Here is a 27,937-nt window from a genome sequence, read left to right as displayed (position 1 = left end):
CAGAGCAGGTTGTTGATCTACTTTCTTTTGATGTTACTGTATACATTAGGACATAATAGTGCCCTGGATAAGAAAAAAATAAAATAAAAATCAGAGGTAAGTGGAATACTATTTCTAGTTTAAAGTTTTTTATTATTTTTGGACAGCTCGCCTTATTGATTTTTTAGGGCCTTGACGCATGAGGGCCCTCAGCATCTGTAAAAAGAAGCCTATGGAGTTGTATGGGCCACATTTTTTCAGTGGCACATGATTATGTGAGGATTCTAGAAATCATAAACCAATATAGTAAAATATCCAAGGGAACACGGGATATTAAATAATTCTCTCAGATGCAACATGTGACATCATCACAAATAAATAATACTCACCTTTACTTCTTTTTCTCCTGTTAGTGCGCTATCGTGTCTTCTCTATGGGTCGTGGCATGGAACGTTTGGACAAAAGAGTGGTTGTTCAATTTGAGGTGAGAATCTTATTTACAAGTGTGTGATGTGAATGGAGGTAGCCAGCGACCTTTTCTTAGGGCCATGGTAAGGGACCACAGTAGTAAAGCGGTTAAAACCGCTAGCTGCAGGAAAACCTGCTTACTGCAGTGCGAAGCTGCGAGTCGAAGTGAGCTCCTGACTGTAAGCTCTAGCTTCTGCCAACCTAGTAGTTCGAAAGCATGCAATGCAAATAGATCAATAGGGACTGCCTTGGCGAGAAGGTAAAAGGGCGCCCAATGCAGACATACTGGCAAAAAAGATCAGCAATGTCTATGGACAGCAGGCTCCTCAACTTGGAAAAGAGAACAAGAGCACCTCCCCATGGCCGGAAGTTGAGCAGCGTCTCTAAATGCTGGAGATGAAATTGGGAAGTCCTTTGCCTTATCTGTCTATTGTATGTCGTTGTTCATTGAGTATAAAGGCATTGAATGCTTGCCTATATGTGTACTGTAATCCGCTCTAAATCCCTTTCGGGAGATAAAGCGGAATATAAATAAAGTGTATTATTATTATTATTATTATTATTATTATTATTATTATTATTATTATGAGATTCACATGAGTAAATCACAATGATAAAAGTGGGAATCAACCAAAATACAGCAAGCTCTGCACAATCTGCACTCGTCCCCACTTTGCTTTTCTTTCTGTGTATTTTTCATTTTGGGACCTGTATCAAAGCTTCATATAAAGACGAAAGTCATGCCCAATCCCACTAACAACCCAGGAGCCCAGAGTGATGTATCTTCTTTATCCTTCAGACAATTCAGCCTGTGTGTTTAGGATAGGTCCATCCAGTGAGCTTTATAGCTAAACTAGGATATTAGAACAGCTATTGTTGGTTTGCACTCAATGTGTTACCTGTTATACTATTACATGTCAAAGCATCTGAATGCCATCTAAATATGATTTTATTCAAACTCCCTTTAAAATAATTTGATAATGTACAGTGGACTCATCTGCCACATCTTTCTCTTTTCTCTAATTCTATGCTATAGCCAAAATACTTTAATTACTTCTTTGATTCCAATTTCAATAAAAAACCTCATACATTTTATCAATTAAATAGTTATCATTGGCACATAGTCGTAACTCAGTAACTTCTATTTTGCTCAAAGCTACTAAAATCCATAGTGGAATTTTGGAACATAATCTGGATTTATATTTCTAGTCCAAATTTTCATTAAAACTCTCTTGACATAATTTACAAAATCTGCATTTATTTTAGCCTTGTTGTACCATAGAGAAGCATGCCATCTAAAATGTCAGATTATATTTTTCTAAATTTAACAATTTTTCATCTTTTAACATTAGCCAGTCCTTCGTCCATATCCTTCATTCTATCATCTTGTAATACCTTAAATCTTATTCTTGAGTTCTTTCTCTGCCATATAAATTTTGTTAGATCTTTTTGCCATTTTTTAATGATTTGTCATTTACTATTATTGGGATTGTTTGAAGTAGAAATAACATTTTAGGTGGCATATTCATTTTAATTGATTCAGTATGTCCAATGAATGATGCAGAAATTGATTTCATCTTTGTAGGTTCTGTTTAATCTCTCTCCAGATTTTACTGAAGCTATTCAGGAATAAGTTTTTATCTGACATTGTAATGCACAGATATCTCACTTTATTCTCTGTTGCAAATCCTGATATTTGTGTCAGTTTTGCTTTCCCTCTTTCCTTATGTTTTGGTTATTATCTTCATTTTTTGTTTTTATCTTGAATCCTGCTAAACTCCATATTCTTGTAACATTTTCAATGATGGTTCTATACCATTTCAAAGAGTCTTTCAAGACTATCATCAAATCATCTGCAAATGCCTTTATTTTATAGCTTTGACCTCATATGCATATTACTTTAATGTCTTCTTCTCCTTTAATATTACTCATCAACATTTTATTTGAAACGATTAACAATAATGCGGAAAGTGGGCAGCCTTGTCTTGTTTTCTTCTGGATTTTGCATTAATTTGTTAAGTGTCAATTTGCTATGATTTTTGCATATTGAGTGTGGTAAATTAATTACTCTTGTAGAGTCTTGATCTTCTTTTGGTATCAAGGTTATTGTTACCTTCTTTCAAGTTTCCGGAATTTCATTCCTTTTTAAAATTATATTTTTTTTCTGTAGGTTACATAATTTTTCTTTGAAACATTTGAAATATGTTGCTGATAAATCTTCAGGACGTGGAACAGTTGATTTTTGTTTTTCCAAGTGCAACTAAGATTTCTTTGAATGAAATTGGGGTATTTAGTAACTGTTGTTCTTGTGAAATACTTGAGAGATTCTATTTTATAGATATTTATCAACCTTTTATTGTAGAATTTATGATTTTTGATAGTTCTACATAATACTTATGAAATATTTTTAATATTCTATTATTTATTGCTAGTTTGTTTTCTTGTGAAGCATTTTTCTCTTTTTTCTTTTCTCAGTTTGTATGTCAATCATTTTCCTAGTAAGTTGGCTGAGTCAAAAATGTACTGTTTTGCATAGCACATTTTTCTCTAACTTGGTTGTTTTTGGCAAGACAGTAGCATTAATTTGATTTATCAATTGTTTATTGTTGGCAGGGTATAACATTTGTTCTTTCCCATTAATTTCTCCCAGAATCAAATTCATTTTCTCTTGTTTCCTCTTTTTAAATTCTTCACTCTGTTTATATAAAGAGGCTCCTGACATATGCCTGTTTGCATCCCATACAGTTATCATTTCCATTTTTGTATCCATGTTATCCTCAAAGAAGTCTTTCAATCTTCTTTTGCATGACTGACCTATTTTCCACAATAGACTCATTTAATCTCCATCTGAAGGTTGATCTTTTTCCCATTCTTAATACTATAGGGTTATGATCTAAGAATGTCTTAGGTAAAACTTCATTTTGTGGTCTCTGTTTTTAGGAACTTCAATGCCAAAAAATATCGGTCCTGAAAAATGATTTATGTCTCTCTGAGGAAAATGTATAGTCTGTGGCAATGCCATATTTTAATCCCTAAGTATCTATTGGTCCAATATGGTTCACAAAATTAAAAAATGTTTTGAGGACCTTGCCTTGTTCAGCTTTATTTTTTTTTCAATTTTTGATCTATCGATGGATGGAAATAACCCCATTCCAATCTCTTATCAATATCAATCTATCTTCTGTATAATTTGATATCTTTTCATTAATTTTTCATAGATTTTGCCTTAATTTTGTTGGTGCATATACTCCTAATAATATTTTCATACCTTGAATTTATATTTGCATTCCAACATCTTCAAAGATTTTTTTATCATTGTATCTCTTGCATAAATTACTACATTTCCCCTTTTATATTCAGAAGGAACTGCAAATCCTTTCCAAGTTTTGTATATTTTAAGTATTTTATGTGTAATTTTTTTATATGTATTTCCTGGAGGCAAGTCATTACCCTATTGAAAACACCCACCCTCCCCTTTTTGTGTGGTAGATTTAACATTTAGAGAAAGAAACCTAACCTTTGTCATTTTTAAGCATCAGATTCTGTAATTACTGTGCAAATAAACCATATTATAAAAAGGGAAGTTTTTGTTAATATCAATGAATTATATTTATTCTGTAAGATTTTATTTTTATTAATTATGAAATCACCAATACTTTGCTAATTAAGTAAGTAAACAGTAAGAAAACCTGAAAAAATGTATTCAAGCTAGTACCACTAAGCAATCATTGTGCTAACAATGAGTATTTCTAATAATTAGCATTAGAAAATGCATATCTGGGCAATGCTGGATACATAAGCCAGTTCTTAATAAAAGGTTGTCTCTGCTTCAAAGAAAGGTGCACGCAACCTTTTCTTCTGTCAGCACTGTTGGCTGACACTGAACGATAAAACCCTTTCAATTCAATTGTTTGCACTATATATTTCAACCAGTCATTGCTTCTTGACCACTAAATCCAAAGTGTAAGCAGAGAATTCCCCCTTTTTCAGGGGGAGATAGAAAGGGGAAAGGAAAGGAGAATTGAAGGGCAAGAATGGGGTCCACAGAATTCTCATTGAACCAGCCCACCTCAAACAACGTGACTCCCAAAGGAAGAACAAGTGAGAAGACGGCGTCATCTTCACTTTCTATTCCTGAGGTTCTGCTCTTTGCTGTAGTACCACACGAACTATCTATTTGGGCCACAAGTGGCTCATGGACAGTATATTGTACAGGACTGATCTAGAGCATCTAAATCTTTTGCATGCTGTTCCTTCAGAATATGTAAAAAGTAAGATATTAAGATTATCACACTATGCTATCCACATACCTCATTTCAAGGGCCCCTACTTTGTCATTTGCCGAGCTGAACAAGCCAATCAAATTTCTGAACAGTGATGGAGTGAGCATTTCCCAAGGAAAAACCTCAGTGGGCAATGAATGTGTAGCCGGCCCCTTTCCTGAAATGCAGGAGTGGCGGAGGCAGGAAAAAAAAATCAAGTTTTTGGAATTTTCAGGAAAGGGAGAGCCAACCGGTATATATAATATATTTAGGGATTTTGTATTCTTTGAACACCCTCATAAACATGTTTTCTTTTCCCAGACACCAGAAGGAATTATTGTCAGCCAGAATACTTTACATCCTGCGTTACTGTCTTTCCAGTCTTTCCAACTACTTGAGACTGTCAGGTAATTGATTATGAAAATCGCTCTACACTAAGTATGTAGAGAAGCTGAGTTAAAACAGTAATTAGTCAAAAAGCTTATTAATATTTATTTATTTATTTACAGCTCTTTTATCCCGCCTTTCTCAACCCCAGAGGGGACTCAAGGCGGCTTCACAACATAGGCAATGCCTTTAAAAATATAGTACAATAAAATAACTTTACCATTAAAACAACTAAAGCATTTAAATCCATACAACAAATCACATGATCCATAGGCATAGTCTGGGGCCGTTCCATAGGTCAATTACACATCTTTCGTAGCTAATTATTGCACTAGATTTTCGAAGGCTTGGTCAAAGAGCCATGCCTTAAGTTTTTGAGGAAGGTCAGGAAGGAGGGAGCTGATCTAATCTCCCTGGGGAGGGAGTTCCATAGCCAAGGTGCCACCACCGAGAAGGCTCTGTCTCTCATCTCTGCCAATCCTGCCTGCGAAGAAGGTGGAGTCGAGAGTAGAACCTCTCCAGATGATCTTAAACTCTGAGATGTTTCATAGAGGGAGATACATTCTGACAGGTAAGCTGTGCCAGAACTGTTTAGGGCTTTATAGGCTAAAGCCAGCACTTTAAATTGTGCTCGGTAGCAGATTGGCAGCCAGTGGAGCTGGTGCAACGGGGGGGGGGGGGTGTGTGTGTGTGTGTGTGTGTTGTATACCACTGTACGCAGCTCTGGTGATCAATCCGGCTGCCACTCGGACCAGTTGCAGCTTCCGAACAGTCTTCAAAGGTAAACCCACGTAGAGCGTGTTGCAGTAATCTATTCAAGATGTAACCAGAGCATGGGCTAATATATGTGATATCCTTTACTCCAGGGATAACGTTTTCTGATTTCAAATTCAACTATGAATACTCTGAGCAGTCACATACATGTTTGTTGGATTTGCCCATTACATTAAACTGCATTTTTTCTTCAAAGGATTGGAATAATACTTAAGAGGCATTACTTCATTTTTAAAAACCCTGTGAGATAGTGTAGGTAAACAGTAGGAATGAAGGAATTTCCACAAATCTATCTGAGTACTATGGACAAGTGGGAATTTGAACTCAGGGTTAGTGGAGGGGGGCAGATTTCAGTTTCTTTATAGCCATATAAAACCTTAACATTCTGTTCTAAGATTGAGTTTATTTTCCCTTCACAAATGAGGACAAAAGATCATAAAACATATGAATGTTCACTGTTAGCCTGTATGTGCCAGAAAGGGAATGCATTTCACACTTGTCATGGATTAATAAATCAAAAGCACTGACAAAACCTTTCCTTTCCCTTCTCTAGTTTGGGAACCTGGAATGTTGTTTCTAAATATGACGATTTCCCGCAGGAGGTCTTCAAAACACCATTTGATGTCAAAGAATATGGTAGGAAGAATGGCATATCCTATTCAGAGCATTCTTGCCTGATTCATGGCTTCATCTCCTTAGTCCTCTGACTTAGTCAAGACCCACTTTTGATCTTTGTCACTGCTATTCCTATTTTCACATGGCTAAATTAAAATCCTCTGAACATTGTACAGTGAAATCTCATGCAATCCAGGAGGCAAACAAACTGAACGCCATGCATATCATGTTGCTTGTCTGCTACTCCTTGTGATAAGCCCATCTCCTGCTATTGATAGATGGTTAATATATGCAATTATGCCATATCCCCATCAACTAACAAGTGCAATGGAGTAATTCCACTTCTGTGCCTGCATCCTGGGATTAAAGTGATGTCAGGGGTTGTGACTCTCCTCCTCTTCCTCTCCCGTTCCTCTCTCACTATTTCTGAGCCAGTGATTTTAATGAACCCATATGTCTAATTGCAGAATTGCTTAAAAATTACAGATTAGCAGAAATTTGGTTGGAGTTATGAGGTTATGCAGAAAAAGAAATGCAGGACCACATTTCCACAGAAATCCAGAGACATGTGATGATTATGTCAGTATGTAGCTCCTATTATTCTTTGCATAACTGCTATGGAATAACTGCTTTATGCAAAAAAGTCCAAAATCTCATGTAGTATATCTCTTTTCATGAACATTTGCCTCTTATTCTCCCTGTTTTTTCCCCAGTGTTGCCAAGCTTTGAAGTTGCTATCGAACCAGAAGAGAGATTTTATTATGCTGATACTGAGAAAAATTTCAGCGTGGTTATCACCGCAAGGTGAATGTATATGTAACTGTGGGAAAGTATGGGGAAGTCAATTTGATACCTATTTCTCTTTAGATTAATCTAATTGCTTCATACAATTTTGAATAATATAATTTGCATGTTACCGGGTTAAGTTTGTCATGCCTCCCTCACACAATGTTAGCAACAGGTAGATTGATCAGGGAGAAAGCCACTCCCTAAATGTTCAATGTTCTCCTATAGTAAATGCAATTAATACATAAAATGAACAAACAAAAAAGAAGACTAATGTCAAGGACAGAACGCCACAAGATTCAAAGTAACAGAGTTTATTAGTTTACAGAACTCAAAAATGCCCGTAAAAACACAAGGGCCAGGCAGTTTTTGCCTTTAGGAGCAAAAAAGGACAAAAGTAAATGTTCAAAAGATAAACCGGATTAAACCGGAGTTTAATCCGGGTAAAACAAAACTGCTTGCTTCAGCCTAGGTATTAACAGAACGAAAGCCAAGGAACAAAAGATACAAAGAATGCAACTAATTGGCAGCAGATTCCTCTCTGCTGCCAACACTGTGCTTAGAGTAACTTGCGTCGCTCCCACACACACACACAGCAGACAGGATCTCCAACACGAGCAGACGCAGCCAAGGATTGTAGAAGTAGAGTAGACCAGTTCCGTTCCGTAGATCAAAGCCAGACGTTTGTAGTTTTTCCAAGTCCAAGAAGGGGGGAAGACAAGCCGTGGTCAGTTCAGTCCGGGTTCTCAAAGCAGGAGATGGCGTCCGTCAGAAAGACGACGGAAGGTCAAGCTAATAAGAGTAAGCACAGGTTTGCACAAACAAATGCCCACACAATCCCTCCCGCCGTCTGACCTTGGATTCCAATCAACTTACGTCTCAGCACAGGAAAGCACACAAGTCTTCAGGGAAGCGTCCCACACACACACACGGATCCCAAGCGTTTGCCCAGATTACCTTGCCCGACGCAATTTGCAATTGCTCCCAAGCCCCATTTTATGCCAGTTACAAATCTTCATCACTGTCAGCTGCCCTCCTTAACCCGGGCGTTTCCTCATCACTTTCCTCGTCAGAGCTGGAACACCTCTGACTACGCCCAACAGCATCTCCAGCTGTGGATCCCGTCCCATCCCTCCAGCTACGCCATGGGTCTAATCCTGAAGGTCCCCATTCATCTTCTGCCCCATCATGGCCAGTGGCCCCCAATTCCTCCCTTACCCGAGTCCAATCCATCTCATCCTCCTCTGAGCTAACCAGCCCTTCCTCCATTCTCTCCGTGAACCCTTCGAAAGACTCTTCGTCAGAGGGTGCTGCAAATATGTCTCGCAGTCTTTTTCTCTCTCGCTCCTCGAGAGTATCCGACTCTCGAGGAGTCTTACGCCCACGCCTGTCAGAAACAGAGCCACGAGGCTCAATCATAACACTATCCCCTCTCACAAAGGCCTCCTCCCCCGATGGCGGAGAAGTGGCAGTGATACCCTCCGCTATAGCACCACGACGACTAGAGGTATCAAGTTTCAACAGCGAGCGATGAAAGACTGGATGGACCTTTAAACTAGACGGTAAACGCAAACGAAACGCAACAGAAGAAATCTTTTTAACGATAGGAAAGGGACCCAAATACCGAGGCGCAAACTTTCCCCCAGCCTGTTTAATATGTTTGGAAGATAACCACACCAAATCCCCTTCTTCCAATTCCTCCCCTGCCTGCCTGTGGCGGTCAGCCTGAGTCTTCTGCGTTGCCTTAGCTTCCAACAGTAAGCGACGGGCAACATCATGCAATGCAGCCATTTCCGAAGAACGGTACACAGGGTCCGAAGAGACCACATTGGTCGACGGCGCCACACCTCCCCGTGGGTGAAAACCATAAGTTAGCTCAAATGGCGTATGCTGACTAGACGTGTGCACCGCATTGTTGTAAGCAAATTCCGCCACCGGTAACCACTTCACCCAAGCCGTGGGTTGATCTAAACAAAAACAACGCAGATATTGCTCTAAGAGCCCATTAACCCGTTCCGACTGTCCATCCGTTTGCGGATGAAAGGCTGAAGAAACGTTTAACTTAGTCCCCAAGCACTCATGGAAATGTTTCCAAAAGCGTGACACAAATTGCGGAGCCCTATCTGAAATAATCACCTCGGGTGCCCCGTGCAAACGATAGATGTGCTTAGTAAATAGTAAGGCCAACGTAGGGGCCGCCGGAATGGTCGAACAAGGAATAAAATGAGCCAGTTTACTAAATAAATCCACCACCACCCAAATACAAGTATAACCCCCAGACTTAGGCAAATCTGAAATAAAATCCATGGAAATGATTTGCCATGGCCTGTCCGGAACAGGTAAAGACGACAACAACCCTCTAGGGCGCCCAACAGGCGTCTTACTCTGCTGGCAAACGGCGCAGCTGTCACAAAAGCGCAGAATGTCTTGCCGCATTTTTGGCCACCAATAGCTCCTGGTAATGAGCTGCACGGTCTTGAATCTGCCAAAGTGCCCAGCCATGGGTTCGTCATGGTGGGCTCTAATTACCTCTAACCTGAGGGCCCCCACTGGTACGTAGACCTGCCCCCTGCGTACCAATACTCCGTCTTGATCTTGTAGATGCGGCAGTATGGTACGGTTACCTGCTGAGAGCAGCATCAGTTGCTCCTGTGTCCACACATCATCCCTCTGAGCCTCAAGGATCTGGTCATGTAACCCGAGCTCATTATCTACAACACACAGAGAGGCAGTAGGCAAGATGGTCTGACATACAACCTGCTCATTGGTCTTAAACTCCGGCTTGCGAGATAAAGCATCGGCCCGCAAGTTTGCCTTCCCCTCTACGAACTGCACCTTGAAGTTAAACCTGGAGAAAAACAAAGCCCATCGGATTTGACGCTGGTTTAACTTCTTTGCTGTTTGCAAGTGCTCTAAGTTCTTGTGATCAGATCTGACCACGATCTGGTGCCGTGCCCCTTCAAGCCAGTGCCGCCACACCTCAAACGCCACCTTAATCGCCAACAACTCCTTCTCCCATATGGTATAGTTCTGCTCGAAGGGTGTTAGTTGCCGCGAGTAAAATCCACAGGGACGCAAGGTCCCTGAGGAATCCTTCTGAGACAATACAGCCCCCAACGCGTAGCTAGAAGCGTCCGCTTCTACCACGAACGGTTTGTCAACATCAGGATGGGTTAGTATGTTGTCCGACTGAAAACTAGACTTAAGTTGTAGAAACGCCTCGTGAGCTTCCCGCCCCCACACAAATGGCTGTTTCTTGCGCAGAAGCTGCGTCAAAGGTACCGTGAGCTTTGCAAAATTCGGAATAAACTCCCGGTAGTAATTAGCAAAACCTAAGAACCTTTGTACATCCTTCTTAGTCTTCAGCTCCTGCCATGAGTTGACGGCGTCAACCTTATGTGGGTCCATTTTAAGTTCCCTACCTGACACTACATGACCTAGGAACTCCACTTCAGGCACATGAAAGACGCACTTGGAAGCCTTGGCGAAAAGCCCATTAGCCCGCAGTCGGTGCAGAACCTGCTTGACATGTTGACGATGTTCTTTCTCGTCCTTAGAAAAAATCAAGATATCATCCAAATAAATCACTAAAAATTGGTCAATTAGGTCCCTGAACACATCGTTCATGAACCTCTGGAAGACCGCAGGAGCATTGCAAAGCCCAAAAGGCATGACTCGGAACTCGTGGCATCCGAAACACGTGTTAAATGCCGTCTTCCATTCATCCCCTTCCCGTATACGGATTAAGTTATAGGCCCCCCGCAGGTCAAGCTTGGTAAAGACCTTAGCCCCTTGCACCCTTGATAACAGTTCCGAGATTAAAGGGAGCGGGTACCTATCCCGAATGGTGTATTTGTTTAGGATCCGATAGTCGCAGACCAGCCTAAGTTCCCCAGTCTTTTTGGCTACAAAGAATACTGGTGCCGCAGTTGGAGAACTAGATGGGCGAATAAACCCCTTGGCTAAATTTTCATCTAAAAACTCCCGCAAAGCTTGCCTTTCCGGTACAGTCAAGGCATACAGCCTCCCCGCTGGCAGTTTCGCACCTTCTGCCAACTTGATGGCGCAATCATATGGCCTGTGCGGTGGTAATTTGTCCGCTTCTCTTTTACAAAATACATCAGAGAACTCCCCATACTCAGCAGGCACTCCCTCCATATCAGCATGAGTAACGTTTAGAGTGCAACAATCCTGCCTCTTTAAGATCACCTTACGTGTTGCCCAATCCACTTGTGGGTTTACTACAGCTAGCCAATCCATCCCCAGGATCACATCATATCTAGGCAAGCTCGTAATATCCCACACAAACGTTCCCGTTACTCCCTGCACCTCCCACGTTACTGCTGAGGTTTCCTGGTTAACCACCCCAGTCTCCAGCAGTCTCCCATCTGCTCCCTCCACCCATACGTCGCATGCCTTGCGCACTCTAGGAATGCCATGCTTCTTCGCAAACTCAATGTCTACATAGGAGACCGTAGCTCCTGAGTCCAGCAGTGCCAGAGTAGAAACAAGTTCCCTTCCCCCAACAGATAAAGTAATGGGTACGAAAACATGCTTCCTCCCCTCAGTTGACTGCTTGAGGAGCCCTAGTGCGTTGGACTCACGTCGCACTAGGGCTGGCCTTTTCCCGAAAGCTGGGAAGGTTTCACATTACAATTTTTGGCAAAATGCCCAGCATTCCCACAGTACAAACACAAGCCCAGCTGCCTCCTACGGCTCTTTTCCTCTGTAGACAGCTTTTTAAAGACCCCAAGCTCCATGGGCTCTTCCCCCATCACCACAGGTGCCCTGGTTACATGCATGGGTGGCGCACACATTGCTTTTGAGTGTTTACGAGCCTCGAACCTTGCGTCTAAACGTAGCACCTTAGCTACTAAGGCGTCCCAGCTTTCAGCCGGCTCCAAGCGTGCTAATTCATCCTGGAGCATATCACTTAACCCGGCAGTAAATAAAAGCATGAATGCATTTTCTCCCCAATCCAGCTGGTGGCGATACAGGTTAAACTTATTTAAGTAATCCAAAACAGTCCCCTTTCCCTGTTTCAACCGATACAGAGCCCACCCAGCGTTCTCCGTGCGGAGAGGATCCCCAAAAGTATCAGTTAACAACTTTTTGAAATGATTCAAATTGTCTTTGACTGGGTCGTTTCCCAAAATTAAATTAGTGGCCCATTGTCCTGCGGGACCGGTCAACAAACTCAAAATAAAAGCCACCTTGCTAGTGTCAGTAGGAAAAGCATGAGCACTGAGCTGAGAAAAATAAAGCTCCACTTGTGCCAAAAAGGTTGGCAATTTGCACCTGGTCCCGTCAAAGCGTTCAGGAGTCAAAACATGTCCTTTCACAGCAAAAGCTGTTTGGCTTACGGTAAAGGCCGTTTGCAATTGGTCTACTTTGGCTCTTAACTCTTCCATCGTCTTCCTGACGGGTTTATTGCTGCAATAAACTTTTTATGGGCGTCGGGCAATCTGTCAAGGACAGAACGCCACAAGATTCAAAGTAACAGAGTTTATTAGTTTACAGAACTCAAAAATGCCCGTAAAAACACAAGGGCCAGGCAGTTTTTGCCTTTAGGAGCAAAAAAGGACAAAAGTAAATGTTCAAAAGATAAACCGGATTAAACCGGAGTTTAATCCGGGTAAAACAAAACTGCTTGCTTCAGCCTAGGTATTAACAGAACGAAAGCCAAGGAACAAAAGATACAAAGAATGCAACTAATTGGCAGCAGATTCCTCTCTGCTGCCAACACTGTGCTTAGAGTAACTTGCGTCGCTCCCACACACACACACAGCAGACAGGATCTCCAACACGAGCAGACGCAGCCAAGGATTGTAGAAGTAGAGTAGACCAGTTCCGTTCCGTAGATCAAAGCCAGACGTTTGTAGTTTTTCCAAGTCCAAGAAGGGGGGAAGACAAGCCGTGGTCAGTTCAGTCCGGGTTCTCAAAGCAGGAGATGGCGTCCGTCAGAAAGACGACGGAAGGTCAAGCTAATAAGAGTAAGCACAGGTTTGCACAAACAAATGCCCACACAATCCCTCCCGCCGTCTGACCTTGGATTCCAATCAACTTACGTCTCAGCACAGGAAAGCACACAAGTCTTCAGGGAAGCGTCCCACACACACACACGGATCCCAAGCGTTTGCCCAGATTACCTTGCCCGACGCAATTTGCAATTGCTCCCAAGCCCCATTTTATGCCAGTTACAAATCTTCATCACTGTCAGCTGCCCTCCTTAACCCGGGCGTTTCCTCATCACTTTCCTCGTCAGAGCTGGAACACCTCTGACTACGCCCAACAGCATCTCCAGCTGTGGATCCCGTCCCATCCCTCCAGCTACGCCATGGGTCTAATCCTGAAGGTCCCCATTCATCTTCTGCCCCATCATGGCCAGTGGCCCCCAATTCCTCCCTTACCCGAGTCCAATCCATCTCATCCTCCTCTGAGCTAACCAGCCCTTCCTCCATTCTCTCCGTGAACCCTTCGAAAGACTCTTCGTCAGAGGGTGCTGCAAATATGTCTCGCAGTCTTTTTCTCTCTCGCTCCTCGAGAGTATCCGACTCTCGAGGAGTCTTACGCCCACGCCTGTCAGAAACAGAGCCACGAGGCTCAATCATAACAACTAATCTACAGACCTTTCACTCACAGTCTGCTGACTTTTTATCTCTTAATCTATTCCTTTTAAATGTTACTGTATAACCACACTTATATTTTTAACAACATTCTAGGTAAAGGTAAAGGTCAAGGTTTTCCCCTGACATTAAGTTTAGTCGTGTCCAGCTCTGTGGGTTGGTGCTCATCTCCATTTCTAAGCTGAAGAGCCGGCGTTGTCTGTAGACACCTCCTGGTCATGTGGTTGGCATGACTGCATGGAGCGCCGTTACCTTCCCGTCTGAGTGGTACCTATTGATCTATTCACATTTGAATGTTTTTGTACTGCTAGGTTGGCAGAAGCTGGGCCTAACAGCGGTTTAACCCCCTGTGCCACTGGGGGTACCTAATAACATTCTACTAATTCCCAAACCCCACAATAAACAAATGACCCACTCATTATCATAACTAGTTAATTGGTAAGTCCCAATCTTGGTTGCAGTTTGACAAATATTTCTCTTTCATCATATTTCTCCACCAGTCATTGTCTTTGTCTTCCATTTTTGGATAGAGTCTTGGTAGTGGTTCCGTAAGTGACTATAGAAACCTATTCTGGATCTACATGGTCTTTTAAAGTGAGAGCATATATTTCCAGATGGAAAGTGTGCTAACAAGGGTTTACTTGACAAGCTTTCTTCTTGGCATATTTCTCCTTTTTGCCCTCTAGTCATGCCTCTTCAAAATCCACACTTTTGGTAACCTCCACTTAGAATGCTCAAGCCTTTGTGCTTATTCTACATGTTTTAAAGTTAGCTGTAAACTCACTTTAAATCTCTGTTGCTGTCCACCAACATTCCATTTTCCATTCTTGAATAGAGAGCAACTTCTTTGGGAGATAGTGATTTGAACAATATAGCCAGTCCATCGAAGTTGATGGCAAAGAATCATTGCTTCAGTGCTGATGGTCTCTACTTCTTCCAGAATGCTGGAATTTGTCTTTCTATCTTCCCAAGAGATTTGCAGGATGTTTTTGAAGGCAGTAATTATGGCAATGCAGTTTATTTATTTATTTCCATCATTTCTATCCTGCCCTTCTCACCCGAGGGGACTCAGGGCAGCTTACAAGTCTGGCAGAATTCGATGCCACAGTACAATAAAATAAAACAATAAAACAGTTAAAACAGTTAAACAAAAATAACAATATACAATATACAAAGTTTAAAAACAATATAAAGTATTTGAACCATTCATCCACAAGACTTTGTACATAAATCTTAATCCAGTCTGAGTCGAATCCAACAGAACTTATTCTTTAAACGCTTGTGCGCACAGCCAGGTCTTCAATTTCTTTCTGAAACCCAAAAGGGATGGAGCATGCCAGATGTCGCTGGGGAGGAAGTTCCACAGTCGAGGACCCACAACTGAGAAGGCCCTGTTTCTCATCCCCACCAGCCGCGCTTGCGAGGCAGGTGGGATTGAGAACAAGGCCTCCTCAGATGATCTTAAGGTTCTCAAAGGCTCATAGGACATCCACCAGAAAAATCTTCACAAGAATTCTTGCAAACTGCCTTCTACCTATTTCAAAAGACATCCTCCCAGCATGGCTTCTACCCCTCCAGAGGAACAGTGGATATGAACTTCACTGCATGACAGCTCCAAGAAAATTGCAGAGAAAAAAAACCCAACCTCTGTGTATGGATATGAAAATGAATATAAAGCAGGCAAAGCCCTCTTTTGCTAATTGGGGTTTAATGGGGTTTTATGGGTTTGTATTAGTTCTTCCTTCCCAAGTTCCTTTCTTCTTGGTAAGCATATTTATGGTGCATTTCTTTCCTCCCTGGGGTTCTTCAAATCTGTCTGGGTACCCAATCTGGTCCCTTCTCTCCCCCAAGCTTGTTTTGTAGCACAAGTAGCAAGCTTGTGTTTCCTCTTTTTCCAAAGGGAAACAAATTGCCAAGCACTAGGGCTATCACCACAGATTTCAGCGTTTCGTTTCAGAGAGGAAACACAAGGCTCTTTCACCCTACAGCGACTTTAGAAATAGGACTATTATAGTGCCAAGAACCACCTCTGTTGGTGTTTTGTTCTTCCAATGTGATTGTGAATAATGTTTAGTTACACTCCTGTATGCAACCTCATGTGATGTCAAATGCAGACTTCTTGTCTTCACATACAATGCATAATAGATGTGAGCCAGCATGTCTTATTTCATTGTTTTCTTCCAGATACCTTTATGGGAAGAAAGTAGAAGGTGTAGCCTTTGTCCTCTTTGGAGTGAAAATTGATGATGGGAAAAAGAGTATTCCAGATTCACTGAGGAGAATTCCAGTAAGAAGATCCTTATATTTGGGCGGGAGGGAGGGAGGAAGGGAGGGAGGGAGAGAGAGAGAGAGAGAGAGAGAGAGAGAGAGAGAGAGAGAGAGAGAGATGTTTAGGAAGTGTTTATTTATTTATTGATTTTTATGTTCTTTATTCCTTTCTAGATTCAAGAAGGGGAAGGACATGCAGTGCTAACAAGAGACATGCTTCAGACCCAATTTCGTAACCTGAATATGCTTGCTGGGCATTTGCTCTATGTCTCTGTTACAGTGATGACAGAATTAGGTGAGTTGTGACTTCCAACGCCACATGAATTGGCAGATAGCTCAAAAAGGGAACTCTGGAGTTTTTCACAGTAAGTGTATTTCATGGTGTCATGAGTAGATAGCTCAGGTTTTGATCTGGATTCCTGGGTCACATACAGCCAGCTCTCTACATTTGCTGGGGTTAGGGGTGTAGGACCCCTGTGAAAGTGAAGAAAGAGCAAATAAAATTGCTTTTTAAAACATGAGAGAACACCTCCCAAGAAATCTCTAGGTCCTATAACATGATTCTACAATCAGCTTCAAACAAAAATTGAACATAGAATTGCACTGGTGGCCTAGAGACTTCTAGAGAAGAATTCTCTTTAGGAAGCAAAATGTTACCTCTAAGAATCTCTAGTTCCTTCATTGCAACTCTATGTAAACCTCTGGCAGAAAATGTTCATAGAGTCATACTGGATGACCTAAAATTCATGAAGAAAACATTTTGATTTAATCCACAAACTATCATAGAACCATAGAACAATAGAGTTGAAAGAGACCCCAGGTGTCATCCAGTCCAACCCCCTGCCATGTAGGAAAGGCACAATCAAAGTACCCTGACAGATGGACATCCAGCCTCTGTTTAAAAGCCTCCAAAGAAGGATCTTCCACCATACTTTGAGGCAGAGAGTCCCACTGTTGAACAGCCCAGGAAGCCCAGGTGGACTCAATTGCTCCATTGAGTCTAGTCTCCAAGGAAGCAAAAAACCAACTTTCTCCCTCTTTTTATGACTTCCTTTCAATATTTAAATAATGGCTACCATGTTCCCTCTTGGCCTTCTCTTCTCTAGGCTAAACACTCCCAGTTCTTTAGTGCACGGATTCTAGACCTTTGATCATTTTAGCTGTCCTCTTCTGGACATGTTCCAGCTTGTCAATCAATATCTCTCTTCAATTGCAGTACCTAGTGTTTAACTCTGTACTTCCTAGCCCAACAAGCAATCACAGGACCAACTAAACACCTATTTGTAGCCTTTGTTGATTTAGATGCAGCCTTCGATTCAATTGACAGAAACTTGTGGCAAAAATTGACTAACACTAATATAGATAAACCCTGTTGTTCCTTATCAAGGCACTATACTCCGATACCACTGCTAGAATAAGAGTTGGCACCTCCGTCTCATTAACTGATCCAATTCACTCTAGCAAAGGAGTAAAACAAGGCTGTCTGCTGGCACCCACACTCTTTAATTTATACTTGAATGATATAATAACAGCACTTTCAGGTTCAAAATTCTTTCCACCTTCAGTAGGTTCAAAGACGATTTCTGCCCTTTTATATGCAGATGATTTGGTGTTAGTATCATTCGCCCAAACAGGTCTAAGAAGGCTGCTTACTAAGCTGGGCATATACTGTTCCAAAGAAAAGCTGAACATCTATTATAATAAACCAAAGGTGTTGGTGTTCAGAAAAAGACACTCACAGTTCAGATTGGCCATCAGATTGAACAATGCAGGGACTTTAAGTACCTGGGTGTACATTTTTCAGAGAATCTATCATGGAAGCTCCATATAGAACATAGCAGAGAAGTGGCTCTAAAATCTATTGGAGGAATCCTCAGATTTTATAACACAGCAGGCGGCCATCTGGTTGCCCCAGCCCTGAAAATATTCTAGAGCAAAGTTATTGCCTAGATCCTGTACGGTGCCCCAGTCTGGGGATGGGATGATTCACAGATACTGAAATTGGAGGCCATCCAGAATACATTCCTTAAGAAACTGCTGAGACTCCCACCTGGCACTCCAGCAGCCTTGATCAGAGCAGAGGTTGGTCTACCCTCCATAAGATCCCTCATTCACTTTTCCCTATACAATTATTGGAGAATCATAAAGGATTCCTCAGCTAGGGTTTTCCCAAAGCTATGCTTTGAACATCTATCAGAATGCAAAGTTTGGAGCTCAAAACATCAGAAATTGCTGAAAGTATACCCTATCCTGTCTCATGAGCCTTCGATCCTAAACTCAAGAGAGAAATTGCATGAACACATTTATAATCAAGGAATTCAAATGGACAGACAGGCTATTAACAGCTCCAAATTCTTGACGTGGTACAAATTATACAAATTCAACCATGAAAGGGCTATGTATCTAACTAACCTTACATTCCCTAATCTCAGACAAGCTTTTACAGCCCTATGATTCCAAAGCATGACCTCAGCAGTGCTGGATGCTAGATATTCAGGCACTCCTTTGGCTATGGATATGTGTAAGGGGGGCCCCAGAAATTGAGGACCTACCCCACTACTTGTTTGACTGCTCCCTATACTCTGCACCAAGAAATAAATTCTTAGGGCCTATTCTATGGTACTTACAATCGAACACGGTTGCAGAAAAGAACTTCTACCTTTTATCTGATACCAACTCCACAATCACTTATAAGGTCTCTCTCTTTACTCTGGCAGCAAATAAAATCAGGGCAAGACTGTGGACATTGCAATCGACTGTGCCGGACATGCTTTTATCTATTTTTTAACATGACTAATTTTTTTCACTGGCTTTTTATCGGTTATATTTTTCAAGCTCTGTTTTGTTCTCCTTGCATCCTGCTTTTTACTGTTGAATTTTACAGTGTTTTGTATTGATGCCTATTTATATTGTTACTTAAGTTTTTTAAATTACTGATCTTTTATATTGGCTTTTTATCAGTAAATGTGCAGTTCCCAGCACATGTTGCATTTGTGTTGCTGCACCTCACAATGCATATTTTGCACTCTCTGTTTTATCCTGCTTGCATCCTGTTTTTAACTGTTGGATTTTACAGTGTTTTGTATAGGCATTTGTTTTATGTTGTTTCTGTAAATGCATATGACCATTGGTTGGAGCATTAATAAAAATTGATTGATATGATTCCTAATAAATAACAGGGATGAGAAAACAGGAAGTGAGAGTAAATCACCTATAGGAAGAGAAATTCACTTCTGGAAGAGTTATCATGGAAAAAGGGGTCTCTACTGAAGCTTTATCACCAATCCGTTTTTTCCAGGACAAGCCAAACTTTTCTAAATGCAATTGTCACAAGGACTGAAAGTAAGAGGGGTGTTAACCCTTCCCTATGCTATCCAAAACTTTTAAAAAATTGGCTGGAGTTATACTGGTTCCAACTTACACACACATTCAACTTAAGAACAAACTTTCAAAACCTGTCTATTTATTTTATTTATTTATTGCAAGCATTTATGTCTCGCCCTTCTCACCTCCGAGGTGGGACTCAGGGCGGCCTTACAATTAGCATCATTAGACGCTGAACAAACCAATATAAAACATAATATATAAAAATTACAGTTAAAATAGATAGCATTAGTTAAAACATCCATATAAATATACATTCACAGGCGCATTCCAAATCATGATCTAGATCTGTCCATTATTCATCCTAATTTCATTTTACAGTTAGTGCTGCTACTATTGCTCAAAGGCCTGGTCCCATAGTTTGTAACCTGGGGACTGCTTGTACTCCTTTTGATGCAGCCCCATATCCCATTGGCTGTTTTAAAGCTACTGCGTCACATTGTTGGCTCATATTCAACTTGTTGTCTATAAAGACTCCATGAACTTTTTCAAATGTACTGTTGTTGAGTCAGGTATCACCCATCCTGTCTCTGTGCATTTCATTTTTTTTTTGCCTAAGTGTAGTATCTTACATTTCTCCTTATTGAATTCATATTGTTAGTTTTAGCCCAGCTCTCTAATCTTTTGATATCATTTTGATTTCTGATCCTGTCTTCTGGAGTATTAGCTATCAAATCTATAAAGGTCAAATCCTCACATATGGAGAGCTGGCTGTAGATTTATGCCCTTTCTTCACCTAAACTTGCAAATGGAGATGCCTTTGTCAAATCCTGCCTAAATTAATGCAGTTTGAGACCACTTTAGCTGTGATTTATAATAATAGGAATTGTAGTTTTGCAAGGTTTTTAACCTTTTCTACCAAAGAGCATGGGTATGGGTGTCTCATCAAATGACAAATTCTAAGCTTCTATAGTCTAGAGACATGTCATTTAAAGTGGTCTCAGACTGCATTAATTGTGCAGTATAGATGCACCCTGAGTGAGCTGCCTATCTGTTAGTTGTTTTAAGTTCCATTTTTAGTATTATCAAATTATTTGCAACATTGCCTTTTCTGTTTAAGCCCCTGATTATTGTGGACTAATACATCTGTTCTCTACGACCTTTTCTTCATAATATGTATGTTTCTATGATCCACAGGCCTTATTTAATAGAAGGGACTTTCCTCCACCAGCAAAGCTGGGGAAGGAGAGTGATTTGCCTCCTCCCCCAAGGAGAGACATTCAGTTCCAGTTGGAACTGGTTTGAGAGGGCGTGGCTGATTTAGGGATCAGCCATCCCCCTCTCCTCCATTCCTTGTTGGACCTTCAGCCCACCACGCCCGCCCATATAACAGTATAGCTTAAGTGGTTGCCGTAATCTCCTACAGTTGTCTGACTCAATTGGAAAATTATGCTCAATGATTGTTGAATCACCCAATGGAGTAATTTGAAACTACAGTAGAGTCTCACTTATCCAATATAAACGGGCCGACAGAACGTTGGATAAGTGAATATGTTGGATAATAAGGAGGGGTTAAAGAAAAGCCTATTAAACATCAAATTAGGTTATGATTTTACAAATTAAGCACCAAAACACATCATGTTTTACAATAAATTTAACAGAAAAAGTTCAATACGCAGTAATGCTACTTAATAATTACTGTATTTACGAATTTAGCACCAAAATATCATGATGTATTGAAAACATTGACTACAAAAATGCGTTGGATAATCCAGAACGTTGGATAACTGAGTGTTGGATAAGTGAGACTGTACTGTATTTTATATTTCAAATGAGTACATTGTTTTTAACTGTTTTTTAATCGCTATTATGCTTTGTTGTTATTTTATTATTGGACTGTTGTATGCTCTATGTTGGTATTGAACATCTACCATGTGTAAATCTCCCTGAGTCCCTTTTGGGAGATAGAGTGGTATATAAATAAATTTTTGTTGTTGTTGTTGTTGTAAGGGGCTGGGTAGGATTTTTTTCCCTCCTATGTTCTAGGGTTTTTTCCCCATCTACCCTGTACTGTCCTCAGGGGCAAATTGGGATGGTGTGGCAATTAAATAGGTTTCACCGGAAAACTGATAGGGGAATGTTCAATCTGGTGTACACCTAGGGCACCAACCCCTTTGGAGTGAAGGACATAAGCTAAAAAACTCATCTGGTATCCATCTTGAACAGCTGAGGGAAACTAAATGCCCTTGGAAAGTGGAGAGTTTGGCCTCAACAACTTTGAGGGAGGCTTCTCCAACACAGTCCCCTTAAAGGTTGCTCAGGTTTCGGTTAACCAGGGACCAAGTGTTTTTTCCCTTATCTGCCGAAGGGTAGGCTGGGTATAGGACACTACCGTGGCTGGGTTTTTTCCACCAGATTCTCCCCCAGACAGGCCCGTAGCCAGGATTTTGATTCAGGAGGGGCTGGAATTTTGGTTCGGGGGGGGGGGGGGGGTCTGAGTGCGGGAGGGTCTACCCTAGCAAACTTTTTGTATCATTATCCCAATACCCCCATGCATATGGGATATATTGAACATGGTGATCAGATCATGATATGAATAAACATAACAGTTTAAATAATAAATTTAAGGCCTTCTCGTGGACCACCCTGAGAATTTCGGGGGGGGGGGGGGGGCTCAAGCCCCTCAAGCCCCCCCCCCCCCCCGGGCTACACGCGTGCCTCCAGAATAGTGTTACATTCACTTTCAGAGTTAAATAGGTAACAATTAATAAAGTTGCCCATATTTAAACACATTTTACTTGCGCTGTCTCGTTATTTTGTAGGTTGGCAGGAAAAAGCATGTGTAGAAATGTTCCCTAAGGACATGAGGTTTGGAATTGGCATGCATTGCACTTGTATGAACTGGATGTACTCTCTCAACATTTCTTTCCTCTTCTAACAATCTGGGGTTTCTTTTTTTTATTCCCCCCACTTTCTCCAGGGAGCGACATGGTGATGACTGAAAGAAGCGACATTAACATAGTGACATCTCCCTATCAGATCCTCTTCACAAAAACCTCAAAGTTCTTCAAGCCAGGGATGCCATATGAGCTGATGGTAATCTTAGTTGAATTCCTCTTTCGTCTCATGGCTCAATTCCAGACATGCTAGTGCTGTCTTCATATTGAGATGCATAAATATAATCATCATCATCATCTTTATTTATATCCCACCCTATCATAAGTAGTCTTTGGAAATTTCCACAAACATCTGATGTTGCTGATATCCACAATACACTGATTTAGACTTGAGAGGGGCTTCTACAGTCCACATTCAGTTATAGTTTTGGAATTGCTTCACAGGTGTTTGTCACCAACCCTGATGGTTCCCCAGCTGCCCATGTTGCTGTGGTATCAGAGCCCATTCGGGTTGAGGCAACCACCCAGGATGATGGGACAGCCAGGCTGATGCTGAACATACCAGCAGACACACAAGAGCTAAGAATCACTGTGAGTCACTCTGAGATTATGTTACATTTTCCCCAAAGCACAGTGGGAAGGGATTGCCTTATCTTTTAAGCACAGAACAAAAATCACTGGCACACTTTTAAGGTAAGACCTATATCTCAGTTGCAGAGTGCATGTTTTGTTGGCTAGGGTACTTGCTGTTCTAGGGCTGTATTTTCATCTGTCTTAATTTCATGCAGTCCTTGCCCTAATCCTCATGCCCAAACCCTTCTGCGTGTTATCAGTTTAGAGCTCTGGCAAGAGTGACCCCTCCTGTCTGTGAAATTAGGAAAGAAGGAGAAAAATGGTCTGTGGTTTGTGTGTATGTGTATGGCAGAAAGTATGGGATGGAGAAGAAAGAGATAATGGAAGGAGCAAGATACCAGCTACTAGTATTGTCGTTATCCCCACACAGTACATTGCCATTGAAGCAAGATGGCCTTTGATGAAAAAGCATTTCAGCCCTGATGCAGAATATTCAAATTTCCCTTGCTAGAATATCCATTTACAAAGAGCTTCAGACTTGGAAAGTTTTCTTATCCTCTGGTGCTCTTTACTTATTTCTTGTGTTTCCTCACAACAGTCATATCCTATCATTTATATGTAGAGTAGTTATCTCCTGACCACATGACAGAACACAGTTCTTTCATCCTGATGATGCAAGTCATGTAACAAGAGGTATCTCACAGAACTTGATAGATCCAAGATGCTTGTCGATTTTTGCTCCCTGGGCCCATTGGCTCATGATGGTCTAGTTTAAATGTTTCTATAGTTTCTTTGAGCTTTTGTTAATCCTTCTTACTCTCTCTAGGTAAAAACCAACCAAGCAAGACTCACAAATGAACGTCAGGCAACCAAAACAATGATTGTTACAGCCTACGAAACCCAGGAAGGGTCTGGAAACTATCTCCATTTACTAATTTTAGCTACAGAGCTTAAGGTTGGAGACCATTTACCTGTCATGTTCCAGATCAAAAGCAGCAACCTAAATGTAGTAAACCAAATCAGATATTTCACCTACATGGTAAGTGATATAAACCTAGGCAGAACAGAAGTTCATGTCCCACATTCTTATTTGTATTTGTTTTCAAGAGTTGTACATGTTTAGTCTTCAGGGGAAAGCTGGATCCAGGAATTCTTCTTATAGCCTGGTCTGAAATAAGCAAACTCTTGAATATCACAGTGCTTCATGAGAAGGCAGAAAAAGTTTTTATTCAGCACATTATATGTGTGTAATGCCAGTGCCATTATGTTATCCTTGTCAGTCTGCCATTGTTTAAATCAGGGGTTCTAAAACTGTTCTACGTGGAGGCCTTGGGGCTCCACAAGTAATAGTGAGGGGCTCCGTGGCACCATGCTGCTTCCCACCTCCTCCTTTTTTCTTCTCCTGAGAAATTCAGAAAAAATTAAAGTTTGGAACTGCCGAAACAGCAGCAGCAGCATCTCAGGGCACAGACCCTTTCTCCCCCGCCTCCCTCACTTATTTATTTATCATGTCAGAAGCGAATTGTAAATTCAGTTATAATGTATAAAAAACCCACAAAAAGTCAAAAACCTGGCATTATACTAAATTTCCTTTGGCCAGAAGCTGGTCACTTGGAGTGCCTCTGGTGTCGCTATAAGGAAATCCTCCATTGTGCATGTTGTGAATGCGCCTTCTGGAGTCAATGATACTACTGATAGTAGCAGGAAGAGAAGAAAGACTCCTCGGGAGCAAGACTCATTTGAGGAGTTACAGAGAAAGAGGCTTAAAGAGATATTTGAGGAATCAACAGATGAGGATTCATTTGAGGGTTTTGAAGGGGATGATGGGCTTGAAATGGACGTTGGGGATGTGGTGCGGGCAGAAGAGGATGGCATGGACTGGACACGCGTTCCAGAGGATTGTGATGGGGAGACTGGGCTCACTGGTAGTGGGGACACTGAGGAAACATGGGATCCTTCAGGATCAGACCCAAGGTGGTCTAATTGGAGGAGTAGGGATAGTTCCACAGCTGCGGGTAGGTCTGGGCGTTGGCAGGACAGTTCCAGCTCAGATGAGGAATGGGAGCAACCTGTGGGAAGGGCGGTGCCCGGCTCAAGTTCTGAAGATGAGTTGTAAATAAATTGAGGGCATTTGGCCATTGGGCCCTTGCGTGTGGCAAGGTGGTTGTTGGGCGCCATTGGGTTTCGTGTTCGTGTTCCTGAAGACTGGCTTGGAACTGTGCAACCGACGTAAGTTTATTCCGGGTTATATTTACGACCGGGGCGGGAACTGTGTGGGTTTTCCTTAGTCTGCACTGTGATTACTGTCTGCATTAGTTCGCCTCCGTCGTTTTGGCTCCTTGTGTTAACCCATTGACGAGGACTTTGCTGTGATGACTTCTCATCTTGGACCTTGGACTGGACAACGTTTTGGCTTTACTCTTCGCTCCCTATTCCGGCTTGGCTTTGTTCTCAACTCTGTAACTACTTTCCGTTACCGATCACTAGCTTCGTTCCTGACCCTGAAGTAACACTCTGCTCCCAATTCCAGTTTGACTCCTGGTTCTGCAGTTACTCTCCGTTATCAACCGTTGGCTTCGTTCCTGACCCTGAAGTAACGCTCCGCTCCCAGTTCCAGTTTGACTCCTGGTTCTGCAGTTACGCTCCATTACTGGTCACTGGCTGGGCTTCTGACCCTGCAGTAACTCTGTGCCCTTCGTTACTTTGTTTCTGGCACTGATTTGTTTGCGCTCCGGCGGCAGAGTTTGGCCCGGTTTGGGACATTGTTTGTTTTGAACCTTAATACTCTATTTTATTACCCAGTTGGGGTTCTGCTTATTTTGGACCCATGGGAATTCAGCCCGCAATTTGTTTTGCCTTCTTCAAGTTATCCTGCAATTTTGAGCTGAATCTAAGCAGTTTTGTTTTAATCCAGATTATATCTCTGGATAATCCGGATTATACTCCGGTTTGGTATTTTTGGAGTTTTTTTTTCAGTTTTAATGCCTTTTTCACACTGAAGTTTAAGTGTTGCAAGCTCCTGTGTTTGTTTTATGAGCTTTTTTGAGTTGTTTATGCAATAAACTGTATTTACATTCACTGGCTGGCATCTGACCTTGACAGTGCATGTGTCAGGGCTCAGGCTGCATTGTAGTAAGTGGTCTGTGGTTTGCTCTTCCCCACACTCACATGTTGCAGACTCCACTTTATAGCCCCATTTCTGAAGAGTAGCTCTGCACCTCGTAGTGAAAGAGCGCAGTTTGTTCAGTGCCTTCCAAGTCGTCCAGTCTTCTATATGTCCAGGAGAGAGCTTCTCATCCAGTATTAGCCATTGATTGAGGTTCCGGGTTTTAGTGTGCCACTTTTGGGCTCACACTTGCTGAGGGGTTCCTGCGAGTATCTCTGTAGATCTTGGAAAACTATTTCTTGATTTAAGGTGTTGTCATGCTGGCTGATATCCGAACAGAGGATGGGCCAGAGTCTTGGTCCTTTCATTACTGGCTGCTACTTCTCGACGAATGTTAGGTGGTGCAATACTGGCTAAACAGTATAATTTTTCCAGTGGTGTGGGGCATAGACATCCTGTGATAATGTAGCATGTCTCATTAAGAGCCACATCCACTGTTTTAGTGTGGTGAGATGTATTCTACACTGTATATGCATATTCAGCAGCAGAATAGCAAAGCGCAAGAGCAGATATCTTCACTGTATCTGGTTGTGATCCCCAGGTTGTGCCAATCAGCTCTCGTATGATATTATTTCTGGCACCCATTTTTTGCTTGATATTCAAGCAGTGCTTCTGGTAAGTCAGAGCACAGTTCAGAGCAACTCCCAGGTATTTTGGTGTGCTGCAATGCTCCAGTGGGATTCATTCCCAGCTAATCCTCAGAGCTTGCCTCCCTTGCTGCCCATGGCCTTGTCCTCTCCACCCAGATCGTCCCCTTCGCTTTGCATCCAAAACCCCATTTCCCTCTCACTGCTGAGGGAGTGCTTTGATTGTGCTTTTCCTGCATGGCAGAAGGTAGTTAAAACTGGATAACTGCTGGGAATTCTATTATTATTATTATTATTATTATAAAGGCTGGGTGACCTTCTGTTGGGGGTGCTTTGATTGTGCTTTTACTGCATGACAGAAGGGGGTTAGACTGGATGGCCCCTGGAGTCTTCCACTGAAATACTGTTAAGTTTATGTTGGTTAAAATTGTTCTTCATTTTAAATATTGCATTGTTCTTGCTTTCATTTTTTTTGCACTACAAATGAAATATGTGCAGTGTGCATAGGAATGTGTTCACTTTTTTTCAACTAGTTCACACAAACACTCTCCATCTATCTGACACTGGCCTGGCCCATCTGTGAAATTTTAAAACACAATGTGTCAAAAAGTTTGCCCATGCCTGATACATATAATTATATAATATATAAACATTTATTGAGGCTCCACGAGAAACTTTTGCTTTAAAAAGGGCTCCACAGCTGAAAGTTTGAGAACCCCTGGTTTAAAGCAACCCTCATCCCTCTTAATTAATCTATATGTCTTGCTTATTATCAGATCTTGAGTAAAGGGAGGATAATCAAGGTTGGGAGGCAACCCAGGTCTGCCGGGCAGAATCCAGTGACTATGTCTCTGTCCATTACTCCAAATCTCATCCCTTCCTTCCGAATTGTGGCTTACTACCAAGTGGGGAACAGGGAGATTGTGGCTGACTCTGTCTGGGTGGATGTGAAGGACACCTGCATGGGAACGGTAGGTCACCCAATCTGTTGTAATTATTTATCAATATTAGTGCAAGATCCTCTCTTAGAGGTGTTGGAGCAAACATTTGCAAACTATGATCTTTTCTGTGGATTGTAGATTAAACAATCTGTGCTGGAGAAGCCAGTCTGTAGCCTTGTTTAACTTTGAGAGATGATGTGGGCAGGGGCTTTCAAACCATATTTGGAAGTGATTGAAAAAGAGCACTTTCTTCAGCCCTGCAATTTCCACATTTTTGTTGCTTT

The 27,937-nt window shown here is 41.7% G+C and overlaps 1 protein-coding gene across 4 annotated transcripts in view; it reads left to right on the top strand.

The window, feature by feature from the left end:
* The window catches only part of LOC100566600 (A.superbus venom factor 1), a 111,490-nt gene that overhangs the window by 13,428 nt on the left and 70,125 nt on the right, over nucleotides 1-27,937 (top strand). For all 4 annotated transcript variants that reach the window (XR_010003201.1, XM_062971468.1, XM_062971469.1 and 1 more), the window contains exons 4-13: nucleotides 393-463; nucleotides 5,031-5,116; nucleotides 6,424-6,506; nucleotides 7,199-7,289; nucleotides 16,082-16,184; nucleotides 16,340-16,460; nucleotides 22,470-22,585; nucleotides 22,831-22,977; nucleotides 23,786-23,998; nucleotides 27,489-27,683. Coding sequence is in view for 3 of the 4 variants with exons in the window: in XM_062971468.1 (XP_062827538.1) it covers nucleotides 393-463; nucleotides 5,031-5,116; nucleotides 6,424-6,506; nucleotides 7,199-7,289; nucleotides 16,082-16,184; nucleotides 16,340-16,460; nucleotides 22,470-22,585; nucleotides 22,831-22,977; nucleotides 23,786-23,998; nucleotides 27,489-27,683 (1,226 nt within the window). In the remaining variant the exon portion in view is untranslated. The remainder of the gene's footprint in view (nucleotides 1-392; nucleotides 464-5,030; nucleotides 5,117-6,423; nucleotides 6,507-7,198; nucleotides 7,290-16,081; nucleotides 16,185-16,339; nucleotides 16,461-22,469; nucleotides 22,586-22,830; nucleotides 22,978-23,785; nucleotides 23,999-27,488; nucleotides 27,684-27,937) is intronic.

Source organism: Anolis carolinensis, chromosome 2, assembly GCF_035594765.1.
Source record: "Anolis carolinensis isolate JA03-04 chromosome 2, rAnoCar3.1.pri, whole genome shotgun sequence".
Classification (NCBI taxonomy): domain Eukaryota; kingdom Metazoa; phylum Chordata; class Lepidosauria; order Squamata; family Dactyloidae; genus Anolis; species Anolis carolinensis.
The sequence above is the reverse complement of the archived record's forward strand: the minus strand, read 5'-3'. Positions and strand labels throughout refer to the sequence as shown.